At 38.1% G+C, this 26,173-nt stretch overlaps 3 protein-coding genes across 3 annotated transcripts in view; 1 reads left to right on the top strand and 2 right to left on the bottom strand.

Moving 5' to 3' along the window:
• LOC133526093 (espin) overlaps window positions 1-20,944 on the bottom strand; it is a 223,389-nt gene extending 202,445 nt beyond the window's left edge. Inside the window, exon 1 of the mRNA XM_061862545.1 lies at window positions 19,882-20,944. Coding sequence (XP_061718529.1) covers window positions 19,882-20,273 — 392 coding nt within the window. The 5' untranslated portion in view covers window positions 20,274-20,944. The remainder of the gene's footprint in view (window positions 1-19,881) is intronic.
• Window positions 9,937-11,797, top strand: LOC133526600 (uncharacterized). The gene is made up of 2 exons (XM_061863289.1): window positions 9,937-10,799; window positions 11,772-11,797. Exons 1-2 carry the CDS (start codon window positions 10,010-10,012, stop codon window positions 11,795-11,797), a joined length of 816 nt encoding a protein of 271 aa, XP_061719273.1. The 5' UTR covers window positions 9,937-10,009.
• A 1,815-nt stretch (window positions 20,945-22,759) lies between the features above and the next one.
• LOC133526096 (uncharacterized) lies at window positions 22,760-26,018 on the bottom strand. Its single transcript, XM_061862553.1, has 2 exons — window positions 25,790-26,018; window positions 22,760-24,653 (listed from the first exon to the last, which is right to left on the bottom strand). The coding sequence occupies exons 1-2, from the start codon at window positions 25,905-25,907 to the stop codon at window positions 22,861-22,863; spliced, it is 1,911 nt and encodes a 636-aa protein (XP_061718537.1). The 5' UTR covers window positions 25,908-26,018; the 3' UTR covers window positions 22,760-22,860.
• Between the last annotated feature and the right edge of the window lie 155 nt (window positions 26,019-26,173).

Here is a 26,173-nt window from a genome sequence, read left to right as displayed (position 1 = left end):
TATGGAAAGCATTACGTCATCACCGGAGCTCTGTAGTGGCCCGGTGCGGGCTCGGACCGGAGACTAGCCGGTCATGCTATGAGCAAAAATCGGACTTCCCGGAGCCTCCGGGCCACCCGGTGACTCAATTCTTCCTTTCGGGTGATATTCCACTAGTCTAAGATCTTTGTCCAATGTGCATTGCGTCTCACTCTCTCATTAAGCAAAATGTCAGACGCAAATACACATTGGACCAAGATGAATAACCAGAATACCACCCTTCGCAATGTGCATGCTCGGATGTGTCGGTATATATTTGCCAAAATAAGAAGGTTACAAAACGTCATAAATTTGTTTGTTAAATATGGATGATATAGCCAATACATTACTTGGTCGGGTTATATTTTACTCGGCGCAGAGAGAAGTTAATTAACAATGACTGCCAATCTCTATATGAAACCAAATTTCTGTAAATAAAGCTACACAATTCTGCATATTGCCGGTTTTGTGGAAAGCAATAAAAAAATAGTACTTATATTTATTTTAGTCACGCTGGCTCCACATTTTACTTGAGATAGTTGATAGCGCCAGACAAGTTGCCTAAGAATTTGTTACCAATTTTAATAGTAAATGAAGTGGAATAAAAAAATGTTCAGAAGAAGCAGAGCTTTAAGAACTAAATACTGCCGTTTCGTACATATTGTCGGATTATCATATTATTGACAATGAAATAAATTATATAACAAAAGAATAACGTACTATAAGTATATATAAGTCGTTACGTAGCCGCCTGTTGTCTGCCTCTACATTTAATCAATTGTTTGTTTTTTATTTTCTTTTGTATCTTTTTACTGAGGTGTTCCAATAAAGAGTATTCTATTTATACATCTATCTATCTATCTATCTACGCAAGGTTTATTACAAGCGACTTAGTTAAGTATTTATTTGATCTATATATATTTCCCGAACAACGCGGTATCCGTGAAGATTCAGTCTTTACAGGCGCGGATACAAGATTTGGCTTAGGGGGGGGGGGCATTTTGAGAAAATCATATATTTTTGCACAGAAAATAAAATTTACTCAATTTAGTAATGTGAGAGCCAGGGTTTTAGGGGGGGGCCATTGCCCCTATGGCCCCCCCCTTGTATCCGCGCCTGAGTCTTTATTATTTACTTTTCCATGTTAGGTGTTACTACATGAAAGTCGCGACGGTCGCAACACGGGCGACTCGGATATATACGTCAAAATTATATAAGTTGCATAATGTCTTGATTTATTTTGTGAAATACGGAGGTGTTGCGGAAATGTAATTTAGTCGGATTATATTAAATGAGATATCTAGTAATGTTACTGCTTGTAAAAAATATTCATTAATGAGCATGTAGGTTATAAATTAATATAAATATACTAATTTTTTCTCATATTCCCACGTATTACTTTTCATTTCGTACGAAGTTATATATAATGAAATATCTCGTTAATAAATTTGTAGATTACGGGAAACTATTTCTTTTACTTAAATTAAAGTCCAACTGATCTTCTGTAAATCTGCCTGCAGAGAGTACGAACATCATATTTCAGTGCAGTTATTGAATTACTCATAAAGGTGCCTATATTTCATTTGCAATCAGTCGTTGGCGATATTATTGCTAGCTGCTCGCGTACGATGCATTCTCCTGAAATAGATAGGCCATACATTTTTTCAGGCTGTAGAGAGCAGCACTAGCATGTATTATAAACCTGAGAGTAACTTATGCATACTATGCCTTAAACAGTTTTTTGACAAGTTTTCACTACGGCATTGATGCATCAAGGCGTTTTGGTTACAGATGGTCTAACGCGAAACGAAATTTCGTTACCTATCTGCCTCTCTGTCTATCGAATATGCAAGAATGATGGAGGCAGAAACCACAATTTAGATTTTCCATTTCGCGGTAGGCCCCGTGTGCGTTAGTAACGCCCTCTACGCAGAGTTTTGCGTAATAATCCCTATTTTATGCCTATTATTACTGTAACTACTGAAATAATACAATAATACTCTTCGTATGTTTTATTGTTCTTAAATTAATGATTAAGACGTGGAACGCATAATTTCGTCAGGGGGAAGGGGAAGCCTATGTGCCTCTCTTTCGCACAAAGAAAGATCGCGCAGTGATAGAGAGGCGAATAGATGAACTAATGAAGTGGTTCGCGGTTATAGCCCTTACTGTATTGTAGTATCGTAAGTGTCAGGATGTCAGGACCATGATAGCTATTTATAACGATATAAATAGCTATCATGGTCCTGACATCCTGACGCTTACTCCCAGTTTTAGTACCTTTTTTGTATTATTTGGTACATGACATCAAAAAAAATGTACCTCGCTAAAAATCGAGAAATATTGAAAATAATGTGGTCAAAAAAGTTACAGTTAGAATAAACTTTGTATGTGCACAGTGGTGCAGCCACTCAATGTGAACCGGGCCTTCAATATAGTTCAACAGTTAATATTTTTGGCTAAAACAGTTATGTATTTTAGAGAAGTGGAAGTCTTGAGCGTTTCGGGGGTTTGAAGACACGAGGGTTAAACAATTTTTTCTAACGGCTGAAACACAACATTTTTTATAGTACATATGGTACTACTTTACCGCACTAGGGCGTTAATTAGCACTTTACGCGCCTATGTCGAAAATTTAAAGTGCCATATGTACTGTAAAACGTTGTATATGTGCGAATAGATAATTGGCAACTCGTTTCGATTTAAAACACTCCTTTCGATCGTGTTTTAATTTACTGCCACTGGTTGTGAATAATTGAACTCGTTATGAATTAATGTATAATTACCACACCAACGCCAAAAATTATTTAAACTTCAAAATCATCACAAGTCGTCGTCGTCGTTAATTTTACATTCCTAGGTGATAAAATATTTCAAAATTTGAATGATTAAATTACTTTGCATTTCTTGTGAATAAAATGTAAGTAACTTTCCCATCCGTTTTTAAAGAATAACGGCAATACATGCGAAAGACCGACTATGACTGTTAACCACCGAATCCCAGCGCTCAAAATGTATTCCACTGATGTCATGCTTAAAACAATCCAACATTTTGAGAATAATATGGTTAGTTATAATTTTTTACCCCTCTCATTTCTTGAAAATATAAGTAATTATGTTGAAACTCAGTAAGAGTTGCTGGAGAGATGCTATCTAGCAACCCTTACTGGACTTGTACTCCCTAACTATAGAGCTATTTTTTAATAAGTAAAAAGAAATGCAAAAAAGCAGTTACTTCTTTTACAGTCAAATATCCATTAACTTTATAACTTTTTAATATTTTGTGTTCTACGTTGTATCGATATATGTGTACCCGAAGTCGATAAATGAGAACTCTCTATGACAGTTCAAGAATGCCACAATAATTCCGGTCTCTGTTAATAATAGTTTGCCACCTTATTAACGTGCATTTTTACATATCAAACAAAAAATAAATAAAAAATATTGAATGTGGATACATTCATCCTCCTTAGACGTGGCTGCTACAGTCTTCACGATTTTATTTGCCGTGTGATCATCGCTTTCCAGTTGCAGCTTGGTGCCATCGAGGAATGTCCATAGTATATGAAAAAAGAAAAATGTTTATAATACCATTCATTGTATCACAATATCGACTAAGTACTACTAGAGGGCACCTTTAACCTTATTTTGGCAATGTTAAATATCCTTACAATTGTCTATTAATGATAGTTTTCAGTAAGTAGCTCATAATTGGGTAGTTTCTCATCTACACCCTAAATTCATCCAACGAAATAAAATGTTCCGTAGGGTATACATGGTGGCCTATTTAGATCGTTCAGTATGGGAAAGTTTGAAACTATAACACATACGAAGATCTGTTCCTAGGAATCATGCCATCGATTTTCTATATATAAAGACGGGCCAATAACACCTGCTTTGTATCTACTGTTTTATTTTTGAAGATTCTATACCTATGTTATAATTATCACCTACTAAGTTTTTGAAATTAACAAAACTAAAGCTATTTTAGTCTAACAAGCATATTGTTATACTTTCTCTTTCACATATGTAAACTATTGAATGAAAAACAATAGCCCATAGGTAAGCCCATATAATATACCTAAGCCCTAACTCGTAAAATACTTGTCAAGGAGAAGTTATATTCTAATCTTCATGAACACGTTTCACCAAATAGCACTGTTTAAATGTAAATATAAAAATATACTATATGTAAAATATTTGAAGAGTTTCATCCATTATTCCTGGGATCCATTATCAGAAATAGATCTTGACTAAAATGAAGCTTAAAAAATAACTTGCAGAACAATCTCAACGAAGAAGATATCGCCAAACGTGAAATACGCGTAGTTGAGGTGTTCCGTCTGGTCTTCATCAGCAGTTCCACTTAATTAAATGTCACTCACTTTTTTAATGTAAATGCTTGATTTGTTGATACAACAACAAATATATACAGGGTGTTTATTTAGTCACCTGCAAATAATTTACGAGGTGAATAAATTACGAGGTCATACATTCCTTTGTACATCTCTACAAATCTTATGATATGAGCTCTGTTCATGGGTTCTGCTCGTTTGCCTCCTATATTTAAAAAAATACTTCTACTTAACATAACGCCATTCCTTTGTACATCTCTATAAATCTTCTGATACGAGATCTGTTCCTGGGCTCTGATCTTATGCCTCCTATATTTAAAAAAATACTTCTACTTAACATAGCGCCATTTCTATGTACATATCTACAAATCTTAAGATACGACCTCTGTTCATGGGCTCTGCTCGTTTGCCTCCTTTATTTAAAAAAATACTTCTGCTTAACATAACGCCATTCCTTTGTACATCTCTACAAATCTTATGATATGAGCTCTGTTCATGGGTTCTGCTCGTTTGCCTCCTATATTAAAAAAAATACTTCTACTTAACATAACGCCATTCCTTTGTACATCTCTTTAAATCTTCTGATACGAGCTCTGTTCGTGGGCTCTGCTCGTTTGCCCCCTATATTAAAAAAAAAAAAATCTACTTAACATAGTGCCATTTCTTTGTACATATCTACTTATCCTATGATACAACCTCTGTTCATGGGCTCTGCTCATTTGCCCCTATATTTAAAAAAAATACTTCTACTTAACATAGCGCCATTTCTATGTACATATCTACAAATCTTATGATACGACCTCTGTTCATGGGCTCTGCTCGTTTGCCTCCTGTTTTTTAAAAAAACTTCTACTTAACATAACGCCATTCCTTTGTACATCTCTACAAATCTTATGATATGAGCTCTGTTCATGGGTTCTGCTCGTTTGCCTCCTATATTAAAAAAAATACTTCTACTTAACATAACGCCATTCTTTTGTACATCTCTATAAATCTTCTGATACGAGCTCTGTTCGTGGGCTTTGTTCGTTTGCCTCCTATATTAAAAAAAAATTCTACTTAACATAGTGCCATTTCTTTGTACATATCTACTTATCCTATGATACAACCTCTGTTCATGGGCTCTGCTCATTTGCCTCCTATATTAAAAAAATACTTCTACTTAACATAGCGCCATTTCTATGTACATATCTACAAATCTTATGATACGACCTCTGTTCATGGGCTCTGCTCGTTTGCCTCCTGTATTTAAAAAAATACTTCTACTTAACATAACGCCATTCCTTTGTACATCTCTACAAATCTTATGATATGAGCTCTGTTCATGGGTTCTGCTCGTTTGCCTCCTATATTAAAAAAAATACTTCTACTTAACATAACGCCATTCCTTTGTACATCTCTATAAATCTTCTGATACCAGCTCTGTTCGTGGGCTCTGCTCGTTTGCCTCCTATATTAAAAAAAATAAATTCTACTTAACATAGTGCCATTTCTTTGTACATATCTACTTATCCTATGATACAACCTCTGTTCATGGGCTCTGCTCATTTGCCTCCTATATTTAAAAAAAAAATACTTCTACTTAACATAGCGCCATTTCTATGTACATATCTACAAATCTTAAGATACGACCTCTGTTCATGGGCTCTGCTCGTTTGCCTCCTGTATTTAAAAAATACTTCTACTTAACATAACGCCATTCCTTTGTACATCTCTACAAATCTTATGATATGAGCTCTGTTCATGGGTTCTGCTCGTTTGCCTCCTATATTAAAAAAAAAAATACTTCTACTTAACATAACGCCATTCCTTTGTACATCTCTATAAATCTTCTGATACGAGCTCTGTTCGTGGGCACTGCTCGTTTGCCTCATATATTAAAAAAAAATCTACTTAACATAGTGCCATTTCTTTGTACATATCTACTTATCCTATGATATAACCTCTGTTCATGGGCTCTGCTCATTTGCCTCCTATATTTAAAAAAAAACTTCTACTTAACATAGCGCCATTTCTATGTACATATCTACAAATCTTATGATACGAACTCTGTTCACGAGTTCTGCTCGTTTAGCTCCTACTTAAAAAAAATCGATTCTACTTAACATAGCGCTGTTTCTTTGTACATATCTACCAATTCTATGATAAGAGTATGACCTCTGTTCATGGGCTCTGCTCGTTTGCCTACTATATAAAAAAAATCTACTTAACATACCGCTGTTTCTTTGTACATATATATCTACTTATCCTATGATAGGTACGACCTCTGTTCATGGGCTTTCCTCATTTGCCTCCTATATTTAAATAATACCAGACAAATGCGAGCCGGACTCGCCCATCTAGGGTACCGTAGTTTTTAGTATTTGTTGTTATTGCGGCAACAGTAATACATCATCTGTGAAAATATCAACTAACTATCACGGTTTACGAGATACAGCCTGGTGACAGACGGAGAGACGTACTGACAGCGGAGTCTTAGTAATAGGCTCCCGTTTTACCCTTTGGGTACTGAACCCTAAAAAGGAACTTTTACTTATCATAGCGCTCTTTTTGGATATACTGTATAGTAATATTGAATTTACTGCTCTTCTGACCTATTTCGGTACCTTTTATGTACTTAGTACTTACCTACATACATATTAAGGTTATACAACTATTATTTCTAGAATCAAAAAATCAATACAAACAAACCTACGTAATATACACGTATTTTAAAAACATAATCCTCGAAACTCGAAAGCTCCTCTTTTTGTAAATGCAATGCAATTAAAACGCATTAAACTTAATCATGACGTCACGATCAAGTATCATTTAATAAGGGGCGTTTCGTGCGTAGATAACGATTGTCAGATTTGACTCTCATTTCTAACTTTTGTATTGCTTCAATGTTATGGGTCCCATAAAGACATGTTTCTTTTATAAAAACTTATTATCTAGCCTAGCCTTTTGGCAGTATTTTCTCGAGCTTTACGCAGTTGATTGAGGAAGCTGCCATACAAGACAAAAGCATTTTCAAAGCGACTTTCTCTTAGAACACCCCATCTATCCGTCTATCTATCATAATTTATTTCAGGCAACTAGCGGCCCATAGATAAATACCTTAAGATTAGCATACACATTATAAAAATATATTTTAAAACTAAATACTACAAATCACATTATTTTACTGCGGCATGAAACTATTTATCATAAGACATACCCTTTGAGACTGTCTACCCATTGTTTTTGTATATGACAGCTACACATCCTTTCAGCAATGGCTTTTAGGAACTGCAAACTAATAATCTATGGCCCGCTGATTTTACCAGTGCAATCAGTCAACTTCGGGCAGCTTGTGGCATGCAGTTGGGGAGTAACGATCTCACGTACCCGAGTGTTCCTAGGGAGTTCTGTCATTCGAAGGAGGGTGGGTGGGACAGGATTATCTGCTTCTGGGTTGCCTTGGCCGGCCGGCCAGGGTGGAGTCGTTAGAGCTATAAGTTCCAAGGGTGGAAGTGCAAGACGCGAGTTGGCACAGTGGCTGTTACAGCCACTGGGTTGAAAGCGGTGCACGCCTCTCGATACCCCTGAGCCGCTCACACCAGTGTTACTCTTGAGCCATCCCAGATGTCGCTTTTTGTGTCGTCTGCCGGAAATAAAATTGTATACCGTTTTATTAGGCAGGCGTCTGGTTTTTTATCCCATAGCTCAGTGTTTAGCCCATCGCTTTCACACAATAACCTAGTTTATTTTAGATTCCAACAACTCTCAATAGTCCTTACACTCTGTCGGGCCTGCCTCTGCGTGCGTCCTATGACATGGGCAAGGGCAGCATCAGCTCGGTGTACATCTTACATTTCATGAACGTGTCAAAAGGGCCTCTACGTTAGGTTAGGGCTCGGCGCACGCTTCTCAAAGGTCCGGAATACCATTGTTCCGTGATGGGAAAGACATACAAATTAAAATAATAATAATCGTTAATGCAATGCAGTGCTCTATTTGTCAAAGAAAATAAAATTGTTTCACACTCACAAAACATTCATTCTTATTTTTTCATACATTAAGTATCTTTTTGTAAATAAGATCACAATTTTCTCTCTTGTCAGATTTATTTTACTATTTGAATAACATGACAGCGTCAAATGTCGTAAAAAGTATACAAGTAAAAAGGTTTAAGAAAAGAGTCCGCAACATATTATATATTAGACCTATTAGCAAAGAATATCCTATTAGTACGGTCGCGGAAATTGATTCTTTAGCAACTTGCGGTTCAAGTAAATTTAGCTGTACATACTTATGGTAAGAGCTGTCCATTGTAACGTGACACGTTAACTGCTAAAGAATCAATTTCCTCGACTGTACTTACAAGCTAAGCCTAAAGTGCCATGGCAATTAATGCAAGCTTACGAATAAATACAAAAAGCGGCCAAGTGCGAGTCGGACTCGCGCATGAAGGGTTCCGTACCATTTATGACGTATTAAAAAAAATCTACTTACTAGATCTCGTTCAACATTTTACCACTTTGGACACACATTTTTTCACTTTGGAAGTGTCTCTCGCGCAAACTATTCTTTTTAGAAAAAAATTATATTAGAAACCTCAATATCATTTTTGAAGACCTATCCATAGATACCCCACACGTATGGGTTTGACGAAAAAAAATTTTTTTTTAATTTTATGACGTATTAAAAAAAACTACTCACTAGATCTCGTTCAAACCAATTTTCGTTGGAAGTTTGCATCGTAATGTATATCATATATTTTTTTTAGATTTTTCATTCTGTTATTTTAGAAGTTACAGGGGGGGGGGGACACACTTTTTTTTCACTTTGGAAGGTTCTCTCGCGCAAACTATTCAGTTTAGAAAAAAATAATATTAGAAACATTAATATCATTTTTGAAGACCTATCCATAGATACCCCACATGTATGGGTATGATATATTTTTTTTTTTTTTTAAATTTCATGACGTATTAAAAAAAAACCTACTTACTAGATCTCGTTCAAACCAATTTTCGGTGGAAGTTTACATGGCAATGTATATCATATATTTTTTTTAGATTTTTCATTCTGTTATTTTAGAAGTTACGGGGGGGGGGGACACACATTTTACCACTTTGGAAGTGTCTCGTCGCGCAAACTATTCATTTTAGAAAAAAATTATATTAGAAACCTCAATATCATTTTTGAAGACCTATCCATAGATACCCCACACGTATGGGTTTGATGAAAAAAGATTTTTTGTGTTTCAGTTCTAAGTATGGGGAACCCCCAAAATTTATTGTTTTTTTTTCTATTTTTGTGTGAAAATCTTAATGCGGTTCATAGAATACATCCACTTACTAAGTTTGAACAGTACAGCTCTTATAGTTTCGGAAAAAAGTGGCTGTGACAGAATCGGACAGACAGACGGACATGACGAATCTATAAGGGTTCCGTTTTTTGCCATTTGGCTACGGAACCCTAAAAACCGGACAAGGGCGAGTCGGACTCGCCCAACGTGATTCCGTAATTTTTTTAGTATTTGGTTTTTTATATACTACGTTGGTGGCAAACAAGCATACGGCCCACCTGATGGTAAGTGGAGTCGCGCGCGCGCATTCGATCGTGCCGGGCGGTTTTACGTTTGCGGCAGTTATTGTCCGTAAAAAACAAAAATGACATCGTTAGTGAAGTGCAATCAGTGCAATATCGTAATAGACGAAATGTTATCTTACATCCAAAATAAAATCTCAGTGATAGACAGGGGCACCTTAATTAAAATATGTGTGTCTGCGTTCACCACTGAAGAAATAAAAACGTCAAAGGCGTTATTATTTGAATCGTTACCAACGGATATACGAAAAATAGTGCGTAAAAATAAAGGACAGGAGCAGCGTGATCTGGAAGATATTGTCAATCTAATATTAAAAACGGATCCTGAAGTTTTGCCGGTGTTTGTGGCCAGAAATTTAGAAAAACTACCTCCAGTGACGTTTGACCATATAGATGTCACGAAACTAATAAAAGACCTTACGTTATTTAAATCGGAGCTCAATGAAGTAAAGTCTAACTACGTTCGTATACAACAGCTTGAGGAGGTACGTGCCGAGATACTTAACATGAAACAAACTTCGCTAAGCGGCTCAATATGCAATGTAAATTTAAATAAGCGTGGTGCCGCCTTTTTAGATAGTGGCCCTATGGGCATGTCGCATTTTAATGATGCTTTGCTGGACAATTCCATCCAAGCCCCCATTACAAATTCTTTATCAGCGTCACATACTCGAAATGAACTGGAACCATCGGAGAGTTTTATAGCTACCGTCGAACAAAAACATGTTACGCGTAGTCCGCCCGGCTCACCGCTGTTAGCAACGGCCGGGAGTGACGTCATCGTGACCGAGATAGAAAACTGTCCGGCCGGCACAGCTGATCGGCAGTGCAATGCACCGGAGATAACGCGCGGTCAGCAAAATAAGGAAAACGATAACCGGCCAAGAGCATGTCGGGCCACGCTCAGTGTAGGGTTCCGTAGTTACTCTTCCGTCACAATAAGCTAAACTGCTGGAGCTTAAAGTATAGTAAATTGTTAACCAAGGGATGAAACGGTACCTTTCACCTGAGTTAAAAAAATAGGCAAATTTGCATAATTAGTACCTAATTAAAATAAGTCTTTTTACTATGAAGGGAAAACTTTTTGCGATAACTCAAAAACAGCTAAACTGATCATGTTCGCTATAGTTTTCATTTAATGTCTTTCTTAAGCTCTACTTCCACGATTTTTTTCATATTTTTTGGACCTAAGGTTCAAAAGTTAGAGGGGGGGGGACACATTATTTTTTTCTTTCGGAGCGATTATCTCCGAATATATTCACTTTATCAAACAATGTTTCTTGAAAACCCCCATTAGTTTTGAAAGACCTTTCCAACGATACCCCACACTCTAGGGTTGAAGCAAAAAAAAAATGTCACCCCCACTTTACGTGTAGGGAAGGTACCCTAAAAAAAATTAAATTTTTAGATTTTATTGTACGACTTTGTCGGCTTTATTGATTTATATATCCATGCCAAATTTCATCTTTCTAGCACTAACGACCACGGAGCAAAGCCTCGGACAGACAGACAGACAGACAGACAGACAGACAGACAGACAGACAGACGGACGGACATGGCGAAACTATAAGGGTTCCGTTTTATGCCATTTGGCTACGGAACCCTAAAAACGGGGACCCCTGGATAACTGTAGAACGACGAAAAAAATATAAAACTAATTATCGTTATGCAGGGTTAAGGGGCATAGCCCGTGACGCAGAATGTAAATTTAGAGCTGCCGAAAAGAAAGTGCCCATTTTTATATCTAATGTTCATAAGGAGGCCAACGAAAGGGACATACAGGACTATGTGCGACAAAAAACAAATGAGACAATTAATTTGCAGAAAATTATTACGAAAAAACAGACTGAGCATAACGCATACAAGTTTTTTGTTTCTGAAAATAAGGTCTCATTATTTTTAGATAAAACCTTATGGCCGCGAGATATTATATTTAAGCGCTTTGTGCATTTCCGACATAGATATGCGGACAAAGAAAATATTGAAAACGGCCTTAATCACAATAATGAGTAAAATAGTGTGTAGAATGGCAAGTTATAATTGTAAAAACGTTAAGCGATCAATAGATAGTATAAAAGAGCTGTGCCAATCTTGTGACATAGTAGCCTTGCAGGAGACATGGCTCCTTCCTGACGAATTATCCTATCTAAGCTGCATGGATAGTGATTTCTCCGCCACGGGTACTTCAGCAGTGGACACATCGGCTGGCATGTTGCGTGGTAGGCCATACGGAGGTGTGGCACTTCTGTGGCGGTCGAGCGCCTTTAGTAACGTGAATGTGATACAGTGCGATAATCCGCGTATATGCGCTATCAAAGTGGAGTCAACAGATAGGCACTTTTTAGTGGTGAGTGTTTATATGCCCACGGACAGCACGAGCAATCTTCCCGATTTCACAGACTGTCTGAGCGCGGTGAGTTCTTTAATAGACAATAATAATATTGAGTCGGCATATATTTTGGGAGATTTTAACGCTCATCCTACCGAACCTTTTTATAGCGAACTTATCGGTTTTTGTGATGATCAGAGATGGAGTTGTGTTGATGTGAAGGAATTAGGTTTGAACTCTGATACCTACACTTTTATAAGTGACGCGCATGGTTCTAGGAGGTGGTTGGACCATGCTGTTGTGACAGAATCTTGTTTAAGTTCTATTATCAAAGTGTATGTTAAGTATGACGTGTTATGGTCGGACCACTTTCCCTTGATATTAGAGTGTCAACTAGATGTACTAATTCCTAAAATAACTAGTCATACTCTTTTGGATAATAAGGTGTTATGGGGGGTTAGAAGTCAAGAACAGATTGATAGGTATAGGCAAGAATGTCATAATAAACTAAGACTCATTGATTTCCCGGCAGCCCTCAGAGAATGTTCCGATCATAAATGTCACAAAACTGAACATTTAAAAATAATTAATACTATGTATACTAACATCGTGTCTGCCTTGTGTGAATCTGCTGCAGCCAGTCGAATTTTAGGCAAGCGTAGGAAGAAAAAGCAGATAGTCGGTTGGAATAGGCACGTCAGCCAAGCCCATACTGATGCTCGTATAAAGTTCCAAACGTGGATATTGCACGGAAGGCCCCCGCAAGGTGTCATATTCAATCAAATGTGTGAGAGTAGGAAGATTTTTAAGTCCCGATTAAGGTGGTGCCAAAACCACCAGGACCAGATCAAAATGGACATCTTAGCTACTCATCAAACGAATCATGATTTTCGTGCGTTTTGGAAATGTACCGAGAAGTTAAATAGTAAACCCGGCCTTCCGGTGAGCGTGGGGGGGGTAAGTGACCCAAGAGGCATAGCTAATGTTTTTAAAAATTGTTTTAAGGTTACGTCACCTTTAGGACCTGCAGCTGGGGCGCTCGACCCTGAGAATCGTGATGACATATTGGGAACAAGTTTTACTGCATCTGAAGTCAGACAAGTGATAAAATCTATTTCAAAAGGAAAATCACCAGGTCATGACGGTCTCAGCGTCGAGCACCTCCAGTTCGCGGGCCCCCACCTCGCGAGGACACTTGCTATGCTCTATACCCTCTGTGTAAGCCACTCATATTTACCGCCTGAGCTCATACGAACGGTAGTGGTTCCTATTGTAAAAAATAAGACGGGAGATCTGTCCAATACTAGTAACTACAGGCCAATATCTCTGGCCACTACCATAGCTAAAGTGTTTGACGGCTTGCTGAACGCGCGATTGCAACAACATCTGCAGCTGCACGACAACCAATTTGGGTTTCGGCCTGGACTTTCCACCGATAGTGCCATCTTGTGTTTAAAGCATGTCGTCAGATACTACACAGATCGAGAAACACCTATCTATGCCTGTTTCCTTGACCTGTCGAAGGCGTTTGATCTGGTTTCATACGATATCTTGTGGAAAAAAACTCAAGGAAATTAATGTTCCTTGGGAGTTAATACAAATATTCAAACATTGGTATGGAAACCAGGTCAACGCTGTTAGATGGGCAGGTACATACTCTGATTGGTATAGGCTGGAGTGCGGTGTTAGGCAGGGAGGGCTGACGTCACCCTCGCTTTTTAATGTGTATATTAACTCACTCATCGAGGAGCTTAGCAGTCAACATGTTGGCTGTCATGTGGACGACATAGCCGTCAATAATATAAGCTACGCGGACGACATGGTCCTGCTGAGCCCCTCGTGTGTGGGTTAAGGAAATTGCTGAGTACCTGTGAAAAGTTTGCCAATAATCATGGGTTGTTATATAATGTAAATAAATCCGAATACATGGTTTTTAGCGGGGGAAATAAAGCGCCTAGTAGTGTACCGGAGATTAAATTGTATGGTTCTCCACTAAACAGAGTGCAGCAATTTAAGTATTTGGGGCATATACTTACTCCAAGTCTTAAAGACGATAGTGATTTAGAAAGGGAGCGTAGGGCGTTGTCGGTGAGAGCCAATATGTTGGCCCGCAGGTTTGCTCGTTGTTCCAACGAAGTTAAAAAAACGCTTTTTAAAGCTTATTGCACATCTTTTTACACGAGCAGCCTGTGGGTAAACTACACTCGAAAAACTTACACCGCCCTACGCGTACAATATAATAATGCGTTCAGGGTGTTGATGCGGCTGCCCCGCTTCTGCAGCGCATCAGGGATGTTTGCGGAAGCGAGAGTTGACTGCTTTTATGCAACAATCAGAAAGAAATGCGCGTCCCTGGTGCGGCGGGTGCGGGATAGCCGCAACCGCATCCTGGCCATGATAGCGGATAGGATTGATTGTCCTTATATACGACATTGCTGCAGTGTGCACATCTCTTACAATGCTCAAGTAGTGGGGTGATGTGCCCACTGTTGCAATGGAGTATTTATTTATTTGTGTACATAGCCATAGTAATATAAAAACCTTAGATATAAGAATACTAACGTAGATAATAAGATAATGAACTATTTTGTTACTAACCATGTATTATGAATCCTTGTTATTTGAAATAAATGATTAATAAAAAAAAAAAAAAAAAAAAAAAAAAAAATAAGCAGTCTCCATAGCCTATGTACGCCTGCAACTCCAGAGGAATTATATGCGCGTTGCCGAGCCTAACAACCCTCCTTCCCCTCGTTGAGCTCTGGCAACCTTACTCACCGGCAGGAACACAATACTATGTTGTTATAGTGGCAACAGAAATACGTCATCTTTGAAAATTTCAACTGTCTATCACGGTTCATGAGATACAGCCTGGTGACAGACGGACGGACGGACGGACGGACAGCGGAGTCTTAGTAATAGGGTCCCGTTTGGGTACGGAACCCTAAAGATGAAAACTGCTGCCATGTTACTATACATTTAAGAAACACAGAAAATCTGGAATTGACATATTGAAAAAATTATATTGTTATCTTCTTCTGCACGACTTTTTAGTATGAGGAAGCTACTTAGGTACGTAAGGCTACCCTCGATTCATTTGTTATGAGGGGGCCCTCGGCCTTAGAGCACGCATAGCACAAGGGCTACGCCCGACTTTCTCAATATGAGGCCGCCGCTCTAGCCCGACGTCAGAGCGTTCATATCATTTCGGGCTAGCATGACGGGCTACGCAAGACTCCATTGCCATCTCACTTACTTAAAAAAATCTTAAATTTAATACTCTTTTACTTGAATAACCTTTTTCACTTTTAGTTACATGTATGGCGTGCCTAAAAATTATATTTTTATACACTTGAACTTCTAAACTAAGTAGTAGCTTACCATCAGGCCGGCCACCAACGTAGTATAAAAAATACCTACTTTCCACTTTTCTCTTTTGGTTATCTTATAGTTTTTGAGTAAAATAGCTGTGACATACGGACAGACAGATAGACAGACAGATGGACATGACGAAACTGTAAGGGTTTTTGCCATTTTGGCTACGGAACCATAAAATGCACACTGTAAATTTCAACTACCTAACCCACTCGTATTATAGATCAAAAATTCCTTTTCCGCAAGAAGTAAGTAAGCCAGTAAGTAGTTTATTTTTTGTTTAAACTTAAAGGTTATTTTTTTTACTTTGAGAGCGCACCACCGACATTCTTAGTGGTGTACGCGTATTTCTCTATAGCTGAATGTTTGTAGATGATTATCTTATATCGATACTTTAAAATGTTGTGGTATTCCTACAGCCATTTTAAATATCTTCTCTTTTAAACTTAAGTTTTTCATGCATTCCTGAAACGGAACAAGTCTATGATAAGATTGATGGGAGAAAATAATGCAAAAAACGCGGCATTAAGCAAAATGATCATTTGTGATTCAGGGTTAATATCTATCGGGTATCACTGAACCCCAACGGACATATTTTTGCAATACAACACAAATGCACACCTCAATAGAAGAAAATAATACTGAAAAACAATAGGCCTGTCTACTCGCTAAGAAGCACTTAGGGCAGCTTGTGATGAGTCAATCTCTAAGTAATCTGCCTAGTTACCTACCTCAAAACGGGACCGCTTTTCCATACAAACGTAGTCCCCATTACGGATAATATTTTTACAGTACATATGTTGCTACTTTACCGCACTAGTGCGAAAATTAGCATATTACGTTACTGTGTCGAACATTTAAAGAGCCATGTACTGTAAAACGTTTGTACGATACATGTGCGAATAAGTAATTCGCAACTCGTGTCGATTTAAAACACTCCCTTCGGTCGTGTTTTAATTTATCGCCACTTGTTTCGAATTTCCTATTTTTCGCACTTGTATCGTAATGTACTATTACAAAATTGGATGTAGAACGAAGGGAATATCAATATCCAGAGAGGAAAATGGGGACTATGTTTGTATGGAGAACCGGTCATCCCTTTTCCTTTTAATAGTTTAATATGCTTCGGCACATGATTATTTGAGACAATATACACGCATTGTATTTCCATTACCTTAAGCAGAGAACACGGTGGCTTCGAAAGAGTCTCGGGTCATGTGGAAATAAAGCTTTTCACATAATGTTGTGTAATTCTCCTTTTTCCGAAAGTGTCCGCGAAATGTCCAAATGCACAATTGCCCAGAGTATGCAGTATTCTCTTCATCAGCTATTATGGCAGCCAGGGCCAATATTTTGATTTTATTATTTATTTCTATATCGACTTGCTTCCCATCGAACCAATTTTTTCAATATGATTGACATTTGTGACATTTGTCATGAACAGTCCGTTATTTGGACGGCTCGGTGAGCTCGGACAGCCCGGCCCGGCCTGTCTCGCGCTCGGAGACTCAACGATAGTGTCAACGCATAGAGATACTATAATATAGAGATGATGGCCCGGTCGCCCCGGCCCCGGAACGGTCCGGCGACGGTGGCGCTCCTGAAAGTCCGTGTGACGGCTCGCTCCGGTCCGCCCCGGCCCGGTCCTGGCACTGTGTAGCGTGAGTCATCCTTACACGTACTTCCGATGTAGTGCGAGCGAGATGTATCGAAAGTAAGTTATGCAGACGTTAGCGAATATGTCAGTAAGACACTGCTGAAGCAGTCGTAGTAAAGGCTACTGTTCTGGACAAACATTGTAGTCCCACGGTACGATTATTACCCCAACGGAAGGACAAGTCGCAAAAACTTTGATCAAAATAGGCTCAGCATAGGTACCGCCGTAATCTCTTATAACAATAGTTCTGTTAAGGAACAGTACCCCTAGTGTAAATTTAATGGACATCATAACGTGACGAACGCGTTTGCGTTCAGTCTCATTTTGTATAGGATTTTGAGTTTCCAAAACGTCCCGCTTGGCGCGCTCTTTCTAAATCCAATACAAAATGAGATTAAACGCAAACGCGTACGTCACGTTTCGAAATCGAATTTATTTACACTAGGGGTACAGAACAAAAAGCCCGTGTTACAGAAGTTGAGGTTAAGTTATATTAGTTGATCGAGACTTCGACTCAACGAATGACAACAACCAATGAGAACTCACAATATATCGAAGAACACGCACGGCTGACTGCCATGCACTGACGATCACTGTATTCCTAGGTTTATTCAGATACCAAGCTTCTGAACCAGAATTTCTTTGATCTGCCATTAGAAGTAGTCGTTACATATCTCGAGCTCAGTTTTATTCTGGTTATGTAGCATAGGAATAGCAGTAGGGTGTCCGTTTATGGGGAAATGCGAATAGCTAACTCACCGAGACGTTGATCTCTGATTGTACAGCCATTAGTCAGTCAATCGGTCACTATCCTGTCAGATGGGTAATGCAATAATGTAGGTGTTTGCAACTATGAGTTGAGGCATAAATTTAACGAACGATTAAAGTTGTTTGAGTATCAGGTACTTTTTATTAAATCTAAATGCTATTAGATCCCGTCTACTCCACACAGTCTAAACTAAGTCTGCACGACATGGCAGCTGCACTATAAACGTCATATTTTCATAGGAATTTCAAGGGCGTATTGAACTAGGGGTGGCAAGTTGATAACGCCGGAGGCATATGGGAGGGGAAGAGGGGCATACATTGTATGTAAAATTTGGACTCCAGACGGGGGCAGCTGCCCTCTCTGCTTCCTCCTGCCTACACCCTTGAGCAATTTGACATTTATGGTGACGCTCAGCGCTTTGCCGATTGCCAAGTCGGTATAAAGTTTGCTTAGAGCTTAAACCGACTTAATGGCGATGTTAATTTGACCAACACTGACGTCAAGATGCAAAATTATATTTTTGATATTTTTATTCCATAAACACATTTTAACTTCAAGTCACACAATGCATCTACCATTATTATTCAAAATAAAAAAACATGCAAATTAAATTCTTATTTGTGTAGGTAGTTTGTCACACTGTTACGTCGAAACTACTGAGCCGATTTTGACGTATAATGATGATTTTGGTGTCAATCGATTCGTCTTTATAATTAACTTTTGTTTTTCATCGTCTGTATGATCCTACATGTCTGTTTGTGTTTCCTGTGACATCATGGTCGTGAGTAGACAGTTAGGAAGCGGTCGTCGTACCTTGCCGCTTTTCTTAAGCATTCTTCATCATTATCAGAGCGTATAACTACTATATACACGAGTGTCATCTTGCCGTGGTGAACATTATAACATTTGTTTATCTTATATCGAGATATTTAGCGATGTCGCAGACAGATAGAGTTGCACCATACGCGGGGACCATTTTTAGTACGGAAATCAAATTATCACAATTCAAGTAACCATAACTAATTACGAACCAGAGCATTTCAGCGAGCCTAGCCAATATGACAATCGTACATCGTCAAAAGATAAGAAAACTCTCGTGACTTTTCCTTACAATATTTACATATGTTTCAATTGGCCTTTTCTGTCGACAATTGCCATCTTGGCTAGGCCGCGGCCGCCACGTTATAACAATAGTGGACACGGTGGTCGCGTTTTTTATGTGAAGGGAATCGCGCATGAAAAAATTACAAGTTTTGAAATCTACACCATCAGGTTATTACTTCAATTTAAATAGCATGGAGCTGTAAAACAAATAACGTCCAAGAGATGGCAATAGACATGTGATTAGGTCAAGTTATGTATGGGAAAAACAAACAAATTTATATCCAGCATGAAACGAATGTAGTATGATACCTTTGGGTATGGTGCTTTACGCACACGCCCCCCCCCCCCCCCCCTCCCTTTTAGCATGATATGCATTAACCAAGTTTCAATTGGGATATAATTAGTTTTACAAGTAGACTACCCACTTATAATAAAGGTCGGTCTGACACCGTTAAAGCATTCGCTAAACTTTATTGTATGGGCAGTTTCATAGCACTCCACTCTTATGAGACGTTGATGAGTCTAGTAATTGTAGCTGGTGCAACTGGCCCTAAGAGATCCAAAAAAACATATTACTTGTCACATACCCTATTGGTAAGTTCTAGGATACAGGCTCAGCCTAGTTTGGGGCTCACCGGGCTACACTTAAACTTATTATCACTAAATTTATTATTATTCTTATAATAGTAAGAGGACTCACCCGAAGTTCCCGGGATAGCATATAGGAAAGGGCCGGCAAGCATTGCCCTTCCCGCTGAAATGCTGACCGCCATTGAAGATGACCTCCGAGCAGCATGGTGACGAGCACCTCCCGCTGTCGCACTCTGACCCACACGACCTGGACTCGCTGTCCCACTCCCGCCCATCCCATTCAGCAGTCCCCACACAGTTGTACCTATGCTCCCAAGTACTCAAGTCGGTGCAACGTTCCACGTAAGCCCCGGCCAGCTGCTCCATATACTGCTTATACAAACGCTTCTGCCTCTGATTCTGAGACACATGCAGACGCAAAACGTTTAAAAAACACATCTTTAAACTGCTCAAGACACGCTCTATGACGCTCGGACGCCGCACCAGCGTATACGTCCGCATATGTGACTCGAATGGTAGAGAGCAGCTCGATCGCGCCAGGAATTTCTTAATTAAATCCCGAACGAAACGCTCAATTAATTAACTTTCGCGGCAAAAGTTAACAATGATGTTTACGATGTTTACATGTTTGTTTATGGTGTTTGTAAACAGCGGTCCGGTGCGCGCGCGCACGACGCTGCTGGCACACTGCGCGGACGCCATGATCACTTCGCGGCGAATTAACTCTCCCCCGTGATATGAAAAAACGGGGCGGGGATATGAAAAAAGCGCTGAAAATTAATAGGGTCAAATTACGGGCGCTCTACTTATAGATTTCTTGTGATATATCACAATACGCAGAAATATTGTCTTATGTCTGATTAAATATTATTTTATCTCGTCGTAATAATCTGAGATCATCTTGTCATGAAAATTATAAAAAAAAAACTACTTATTTATATTACTATTCGATAAACTCATAGTTCAATATCAGTTGTTTATATTTCTGTTTCTAACAATTCGCAATAATCGTAATGCACTCTAAAATCAAAATATTATCTTTTTAGAGATAGAGATCTTTATTTGCATACCAGTATGATACATAGGTACATAAAGATGATGATAATGTCCTCCCAGACGCATCCGTCGACGGCGACACCCCGACAAATCAGGTATTCTGTAAATTATGACGTGCATGGGCTCGAACGTGACTTGCGAAAGTTGCGAAACCGAGTTTTGTTTTAAACTTCCGGCCGCAAGTCGTGGGTACATAAAGGACCCTGGAAAGGGTGTAGCAAAAAGATGATAATTTATTCAAATTTTCTAAATTTCACTTCCTTACCTGGCTGGAATAATAATATTTTAAGTTATATCAAATAACATTAATTATAACTATTACTCGTGAATCATTATTTGACTGTAGTTTTCTTCTCGGTCGTACGATTCGTGTATAATTTCTATAATTGCATTTACTTTTGTGTTGTAAATATAATTATTTATATAATCTTAATACAGAACACGCAGTGGTGCCAGTTGTTGATAATTAATAATTCATATATACATAAGAATGTTACGTTGGGAATTTATCTTAACTTTGCACGTACCCTAAACTATGTATTTTATTTTTAAGCACCCTTTTCTCTATTTGTTTAAGCTAGATATAGTTCGTGTCATCCACGATGACGCGCAGATTTGTGAAATCTAACCTTTAATGACATGATATTACTACGAGTATAGTATAGTAGGTATTATTTTATACGAGTAGCCTGTGGGTTAACTACACCCAGAAACAGTACAGCGCGTTGCGAGTGCAATACAACAATGCTTTTAGGGTGCTGATGGGGTTGCCTCGCTACTGCAGCGCATCGTTAATGTTTGCGGAGGCGCGCGTGGACAGCTTCTCTGCCATCATGCGCAAACGCGCCGCCTCGCTGATCAGCAGGGTGAGGGCCAGCACCAACAGCATCCTAGCAATGTTTGCAAGCAGGTTGGATGGTGCGTATCTGACCCACTGCAGTGCGCTCCATGTATTCGACAATATGTAATAATAATATTGTATACTAACACTAGACGTAAGATAAGTAGGTACTAACATGGTTATGTAATTTTGACAATTTGTTATATTTAATTTTAATGTAATCAGAAAATTGTTGTTGAATTTTATTAATTAACCTATTTATTTATTTATTTTTTTGTAATGTAGTATGTTTGTTGTATGATCCCAGATGGTCGAAATAAATGATAATTTAATTTAATTTAATTACGAGTCAAGGCACGCGTCGTCGTAAATGGCACGATCTATAAAGATGGTTCTTAAATCAAATTATACCCGGTTTCAAGACCTTTCAAAACTCTTAAACGCCCCCAGACTTTGTTACAGAATTCCAGCAGGTTTTATTTACACACACAACACCTAACAATTTCGTTACTTTTTGCAGTAGACAGAAACATTTTTTTAAAACGTCCTTTGTAGCGTTTCGTGCTTTTTGTTCCAAGTTATTATCTTACTAGCTTCTACTCTCTTTGTGTTTCTAAAGTGTATTTAAGAAGTGGAGCCACCCAGATTTTTGATGCAGGTGGGGAGGTGGGGGGGGGGGTTTTCAGCGTCGGGGCGACATCTGAGGTTAACCATTGTTTAAGTCTCTACGTCCAGTTTGGTATCATTTTCAACTAAATTAAAGATGTAGATGTAGATTTCATCTAAATCGGTTCAGCGGTGATTGATTCCCCATACAAACTACCTTAGGTACTTACCCTTTATTCGTCATACGCTCCCAGGACTTAGCTCCTTAGGACCCTAGGATAGATTTAAGAAGTGGAGCCACCACTTAGCTCAACTTCTTAAATTTTTCTTTGGGTCCTAAGGACCAATCCGTCTGCCAAGGGAAAGCTTTGGTTCACAAAACGCTGGATTTCATGAGCTACAACTACGACTTTATTAGGGGAACTATATAACTTGAGCGTATGACGAATAAAGGGTAAGTACCTAATTAAAATAAAGAAAATAATATTATTTCAAATTATAATCAATTTAATGAAAAAGTACACATAGAAAGTGTTTCAAAACGCATAGGAAGCTTACTTACTACCATCTAAAATTATTATTTATCTAATTAAGCTTAAGCTTAGTTGCAGATAAAAGATTAACAAATACATCTTTAATGCTTTTGTAAAAACTTAGGACCGAAGGGCTGGTCTCGAACTTTGTTTCAAAAAAGAGCATTGGGTCATCATGTTTTCTCAGCTGTCGAAGAATATTGAACACGAAGGTACCATTATAGGTCTTGTGATAGTTCGTACATTTTAAATTTCCGCACAACATGTTCAGATAGTTCACATGCTGTAAACAATGCTGGAACTCGGCTAAATCATGAAGAATGCTTCGATTAAAGGTATTTTTGATATCTCCTTCATCAAAGTATTCTATCATAGCTTTGGCCGCCTCTAGGCAGTCTTTGTAAGTGCAGACTCCATCGTCGCCTGACTCCAAACGCTGACACATTATCTTGTTTTTCCTAAGCAACCCAACACTCGCTGACACGGGCCCAAGCATAACATAGGACAGAATAATACTGTAAGCCTCCATGGTGAAATCCCTCGCAAAGTAGTACACAAGACTAACTATGAGTAGCCAGCTATCTTCCGGAATGTGCTTTAGCAACGACCAATCAAAACCAGGCAGCATGTCTTCAATGAACTTCTCAAAATTCCCTTCTTCTTTTCTCTCTTCCTTCGAGGTCCCTGAATATTTTGGTGGCATAACAGTGACATCCACAGAGCATCCCTTGCGACCAATGAAAGTCAAACTTTGTGGAGAATCCCACAAAAGACTGTGTGCATACATGACAATATCCAATGTAGGCAGAAGGGCGTCCCGTTTGCTTTCATCAAAAAGTACCCAGGAGCCAGAAAATGTTGCCCTATTTTTTAAATTTATGTAAACACTCGGAATTTTACCAGTCAGTACTCCATTCTTGAACCACTCTATCTCAACGTCTAAAATTGCAGTCTGTTCTCCTTTTAAATAACTCAAAGCATGAGATTCTCTACTATGAAAAATTATATTTGTAAGTTCATCAATTGACTCTCGAAACATTTGTTTCTGTTCCATTGTTGTTAACAGCATATCTAATTTGTCGATCACTCTCTCTAAGGACTCTCTTTCTTGTTTTTTGATCCAGTATAACAATGGTCCCACAGGCCATTGTGGCTTTGATCCTATTATTTCAGGAATCTTATCATACAGCGGTAAATTCTCATCTATAATTGTCAAGAATATTGGCTTCATAACCTCAGATACCTTAATATACTTTTTGAATAAATCTGGTGTTTGTTTTAGGCAAGTAATATGATTTTTTGCTTGGTCATACCATATTGACCCCGGAATTATACAAGTCATGCCAAGAAGACACTGTTCAAAATTGTGGGTCAGGACAGGACAGTTCAACTCTTTGGATAGATCTAGGAGAGTTTGGCGAGCATTGTACTCAGTCACACAATACCTGATTCCTAGTTCTTCAAGCACCTCCCTATGGACACTTTTTGTAAAAATTTGTTCATAAAACTTGTTATCACCAGGTTCAATGATATTCCTATCATCTATGATATTTTGGTGAATCACCTTTCTCTTTTCTAAGTCTACATCCATAGCCCCAGTGAAGACTACATAGCAAGTCACATTGCTTTTAATAAAAGATTTTAGTGTTGTTCTTAAATAGTCAGCATACCTGTCATATTCGCCTCCGAGGATGAAATTTAATCCACTCTCTTTATATTGTTGCCTGAAGAAGCTCTCTCCTTCAATGACAAGAGAACAGTCTTTGAGAATAATATGATCATCCTCCTGGGTCTGGAGCCTTCGCATGTAATATCTCAGCATGCGGTACTTTCCCATTGTTTCTTCTAAAAAAAAACAATGCACATAAGGATACAATGTTTTCCAACTACAAAACTATCTGATTCATTAGATTGCAAAAAAACATTGCAAATATAAGTTCCTAGAACTGGAACATAAATCTACTGTAAACTAAAAAATATTACTTAACCTAAATGCATATTGTCATTGTCACAGATGTTTTGGGTTAAATATTCAGGTTATTCATCACAAAATTGAGAGTAATATACATATTGTCATTGATATTATAACTAAAGATAGGTTTTTTAACTCATAACTCATAACATCTTTATTGCTCATATATTACATTGAATACAGACCCTGTAAGGGCACAGCAATTTATTCTTATACTATAAGTACTTATACTTAAAACTAATCTTATTAATTACATTGCACAGCTATATTCTATTTTGTCGGAAATGTATCTTCAAAAAACTCCTGCAAAGAATAATAACTTTTATCTAATAAATAATTATTTAAGGCGGTTTCAAATGATTTAGGTTTTGCTATTGATTTTATTGCTTGTGGAATTTTGTTATATATTTTAGTGTACATCATGTGAGGTCCTGAATGATATAATGTTAGGTTGGATGTGGGTAACGCGAGGTTGTTATTGTTTCAGAGGTTTAGCGGTTTTGTGTGTCGTTCTTTGGCTTGTAAGAAAAGATGGCTATGGGCTTTTACAAATTTACATATTTCTAATATATATAAGCACGTTAGTGTTAAGATGCCTAGCTCCTTGAAATAGGTTCGACAGCTGTGCTGGTTATAGACGTTCCAAAATTTAAGCGCTTGCCTTGTACAAATTGACTTTAGTCGCGCCTAGCCAAGTAAGAAATGTGCACGTGCTAACAAGTTCTCATACAAGGAAAGAGAAACAAACAAGCTTATGTTTGACAACGAGTATGACAAAGATGAACGAAATGCGAAAATTAATCAAAAGTAACAGATTTCTTTGTAGGTAGGTATAGAAATAAATATGGAAGTATTTTTTGTGCTCCTTATGTATGAGTATAACCTGTCTATCTATAGTTATACAATATCATTGTGTATTGTCGGTTCAGGTTTTTGATCTATTTATTCTGATTACATACTTCAGATACATTTGATATACCTATCACAAAGAAAAGAACTAAGAACTAACCTTTTTCAAATGATTTGCTGCTTTCCTGTTTTAAATCCCCTTGTAGTTTGTAGTTACTGAATAAAAACTTGCAATTGAGCCACAGCCAGCCAAGCAACTTGACATTGACAAAACCCATTTCCGGGAAGTCCCAATTTCAAAACCAAAATGTTGCCTGTAACTGCTAAATGACTTAGTCATAAAATAAGTAATGCCATTTATCAAGATTGTCTATGGTGAGGTGGTAAGATGAAACTGCATATCAAAATATTTAACAGCATTTTAAATTTCAGTTAATCAACCATTTATCGATTTGCATGCGGTTTGATTTGATTTGATTTTTTGACGGAACAAAAATTTATGTCTTTTTGAACGCTGCCTTTCCTTAGGTAATTTGACATTTTG

This window comes from Cydia pomonella, chromosome 16 (assembly GCF_033807575.1).
Source record: "Cydia pomonella isolate Wapato2018A chromosome 16, ilCydPomo1, whole genome shotgun sequence".
In the NCBI taxonomy this organism is placed as follows: Eukaryota; Metazoa; Arthropoda; class Insecta; order Lepidoptera; family Tortricidae; genus Cydia; species Cydia pomonella.
This window is presented reverse-complemented; position numbering and strand designations above follow the sequence as displayed.

Bases quoted from the DNA above. Each gene is read 5' to 3' on its own strand.
- LOC133526600 (XM_061863289.1), top strand. From the start codon at position 10,010: ATGACATCGTTAGTGAAGTGCAATCAGTGCAATATCGTAATAGACGAA. The intron at 10,800-11,771 runs GTCAGCAAAATA...ATTAATTTGCAG, and splicing joins TGCACCGGAGATAACGCGCG to AAAATTATTACGAAAAAACA.
- LOC133526096 (XM_061862553.1), bottom strand. From the start codon at position 25,907: ATGGGTTTTGTCAATGTCAAGTTGCTTGGCTGGCTGTGGCTCAATTGC. The intron at 24,654-25,789 runs GTTAGTTCTTAG...GTTTTTTTTTAG, and splicing joins CAGCAAATCATTTGAAAAAG to AAGAAACAATGGGAAAGTAC.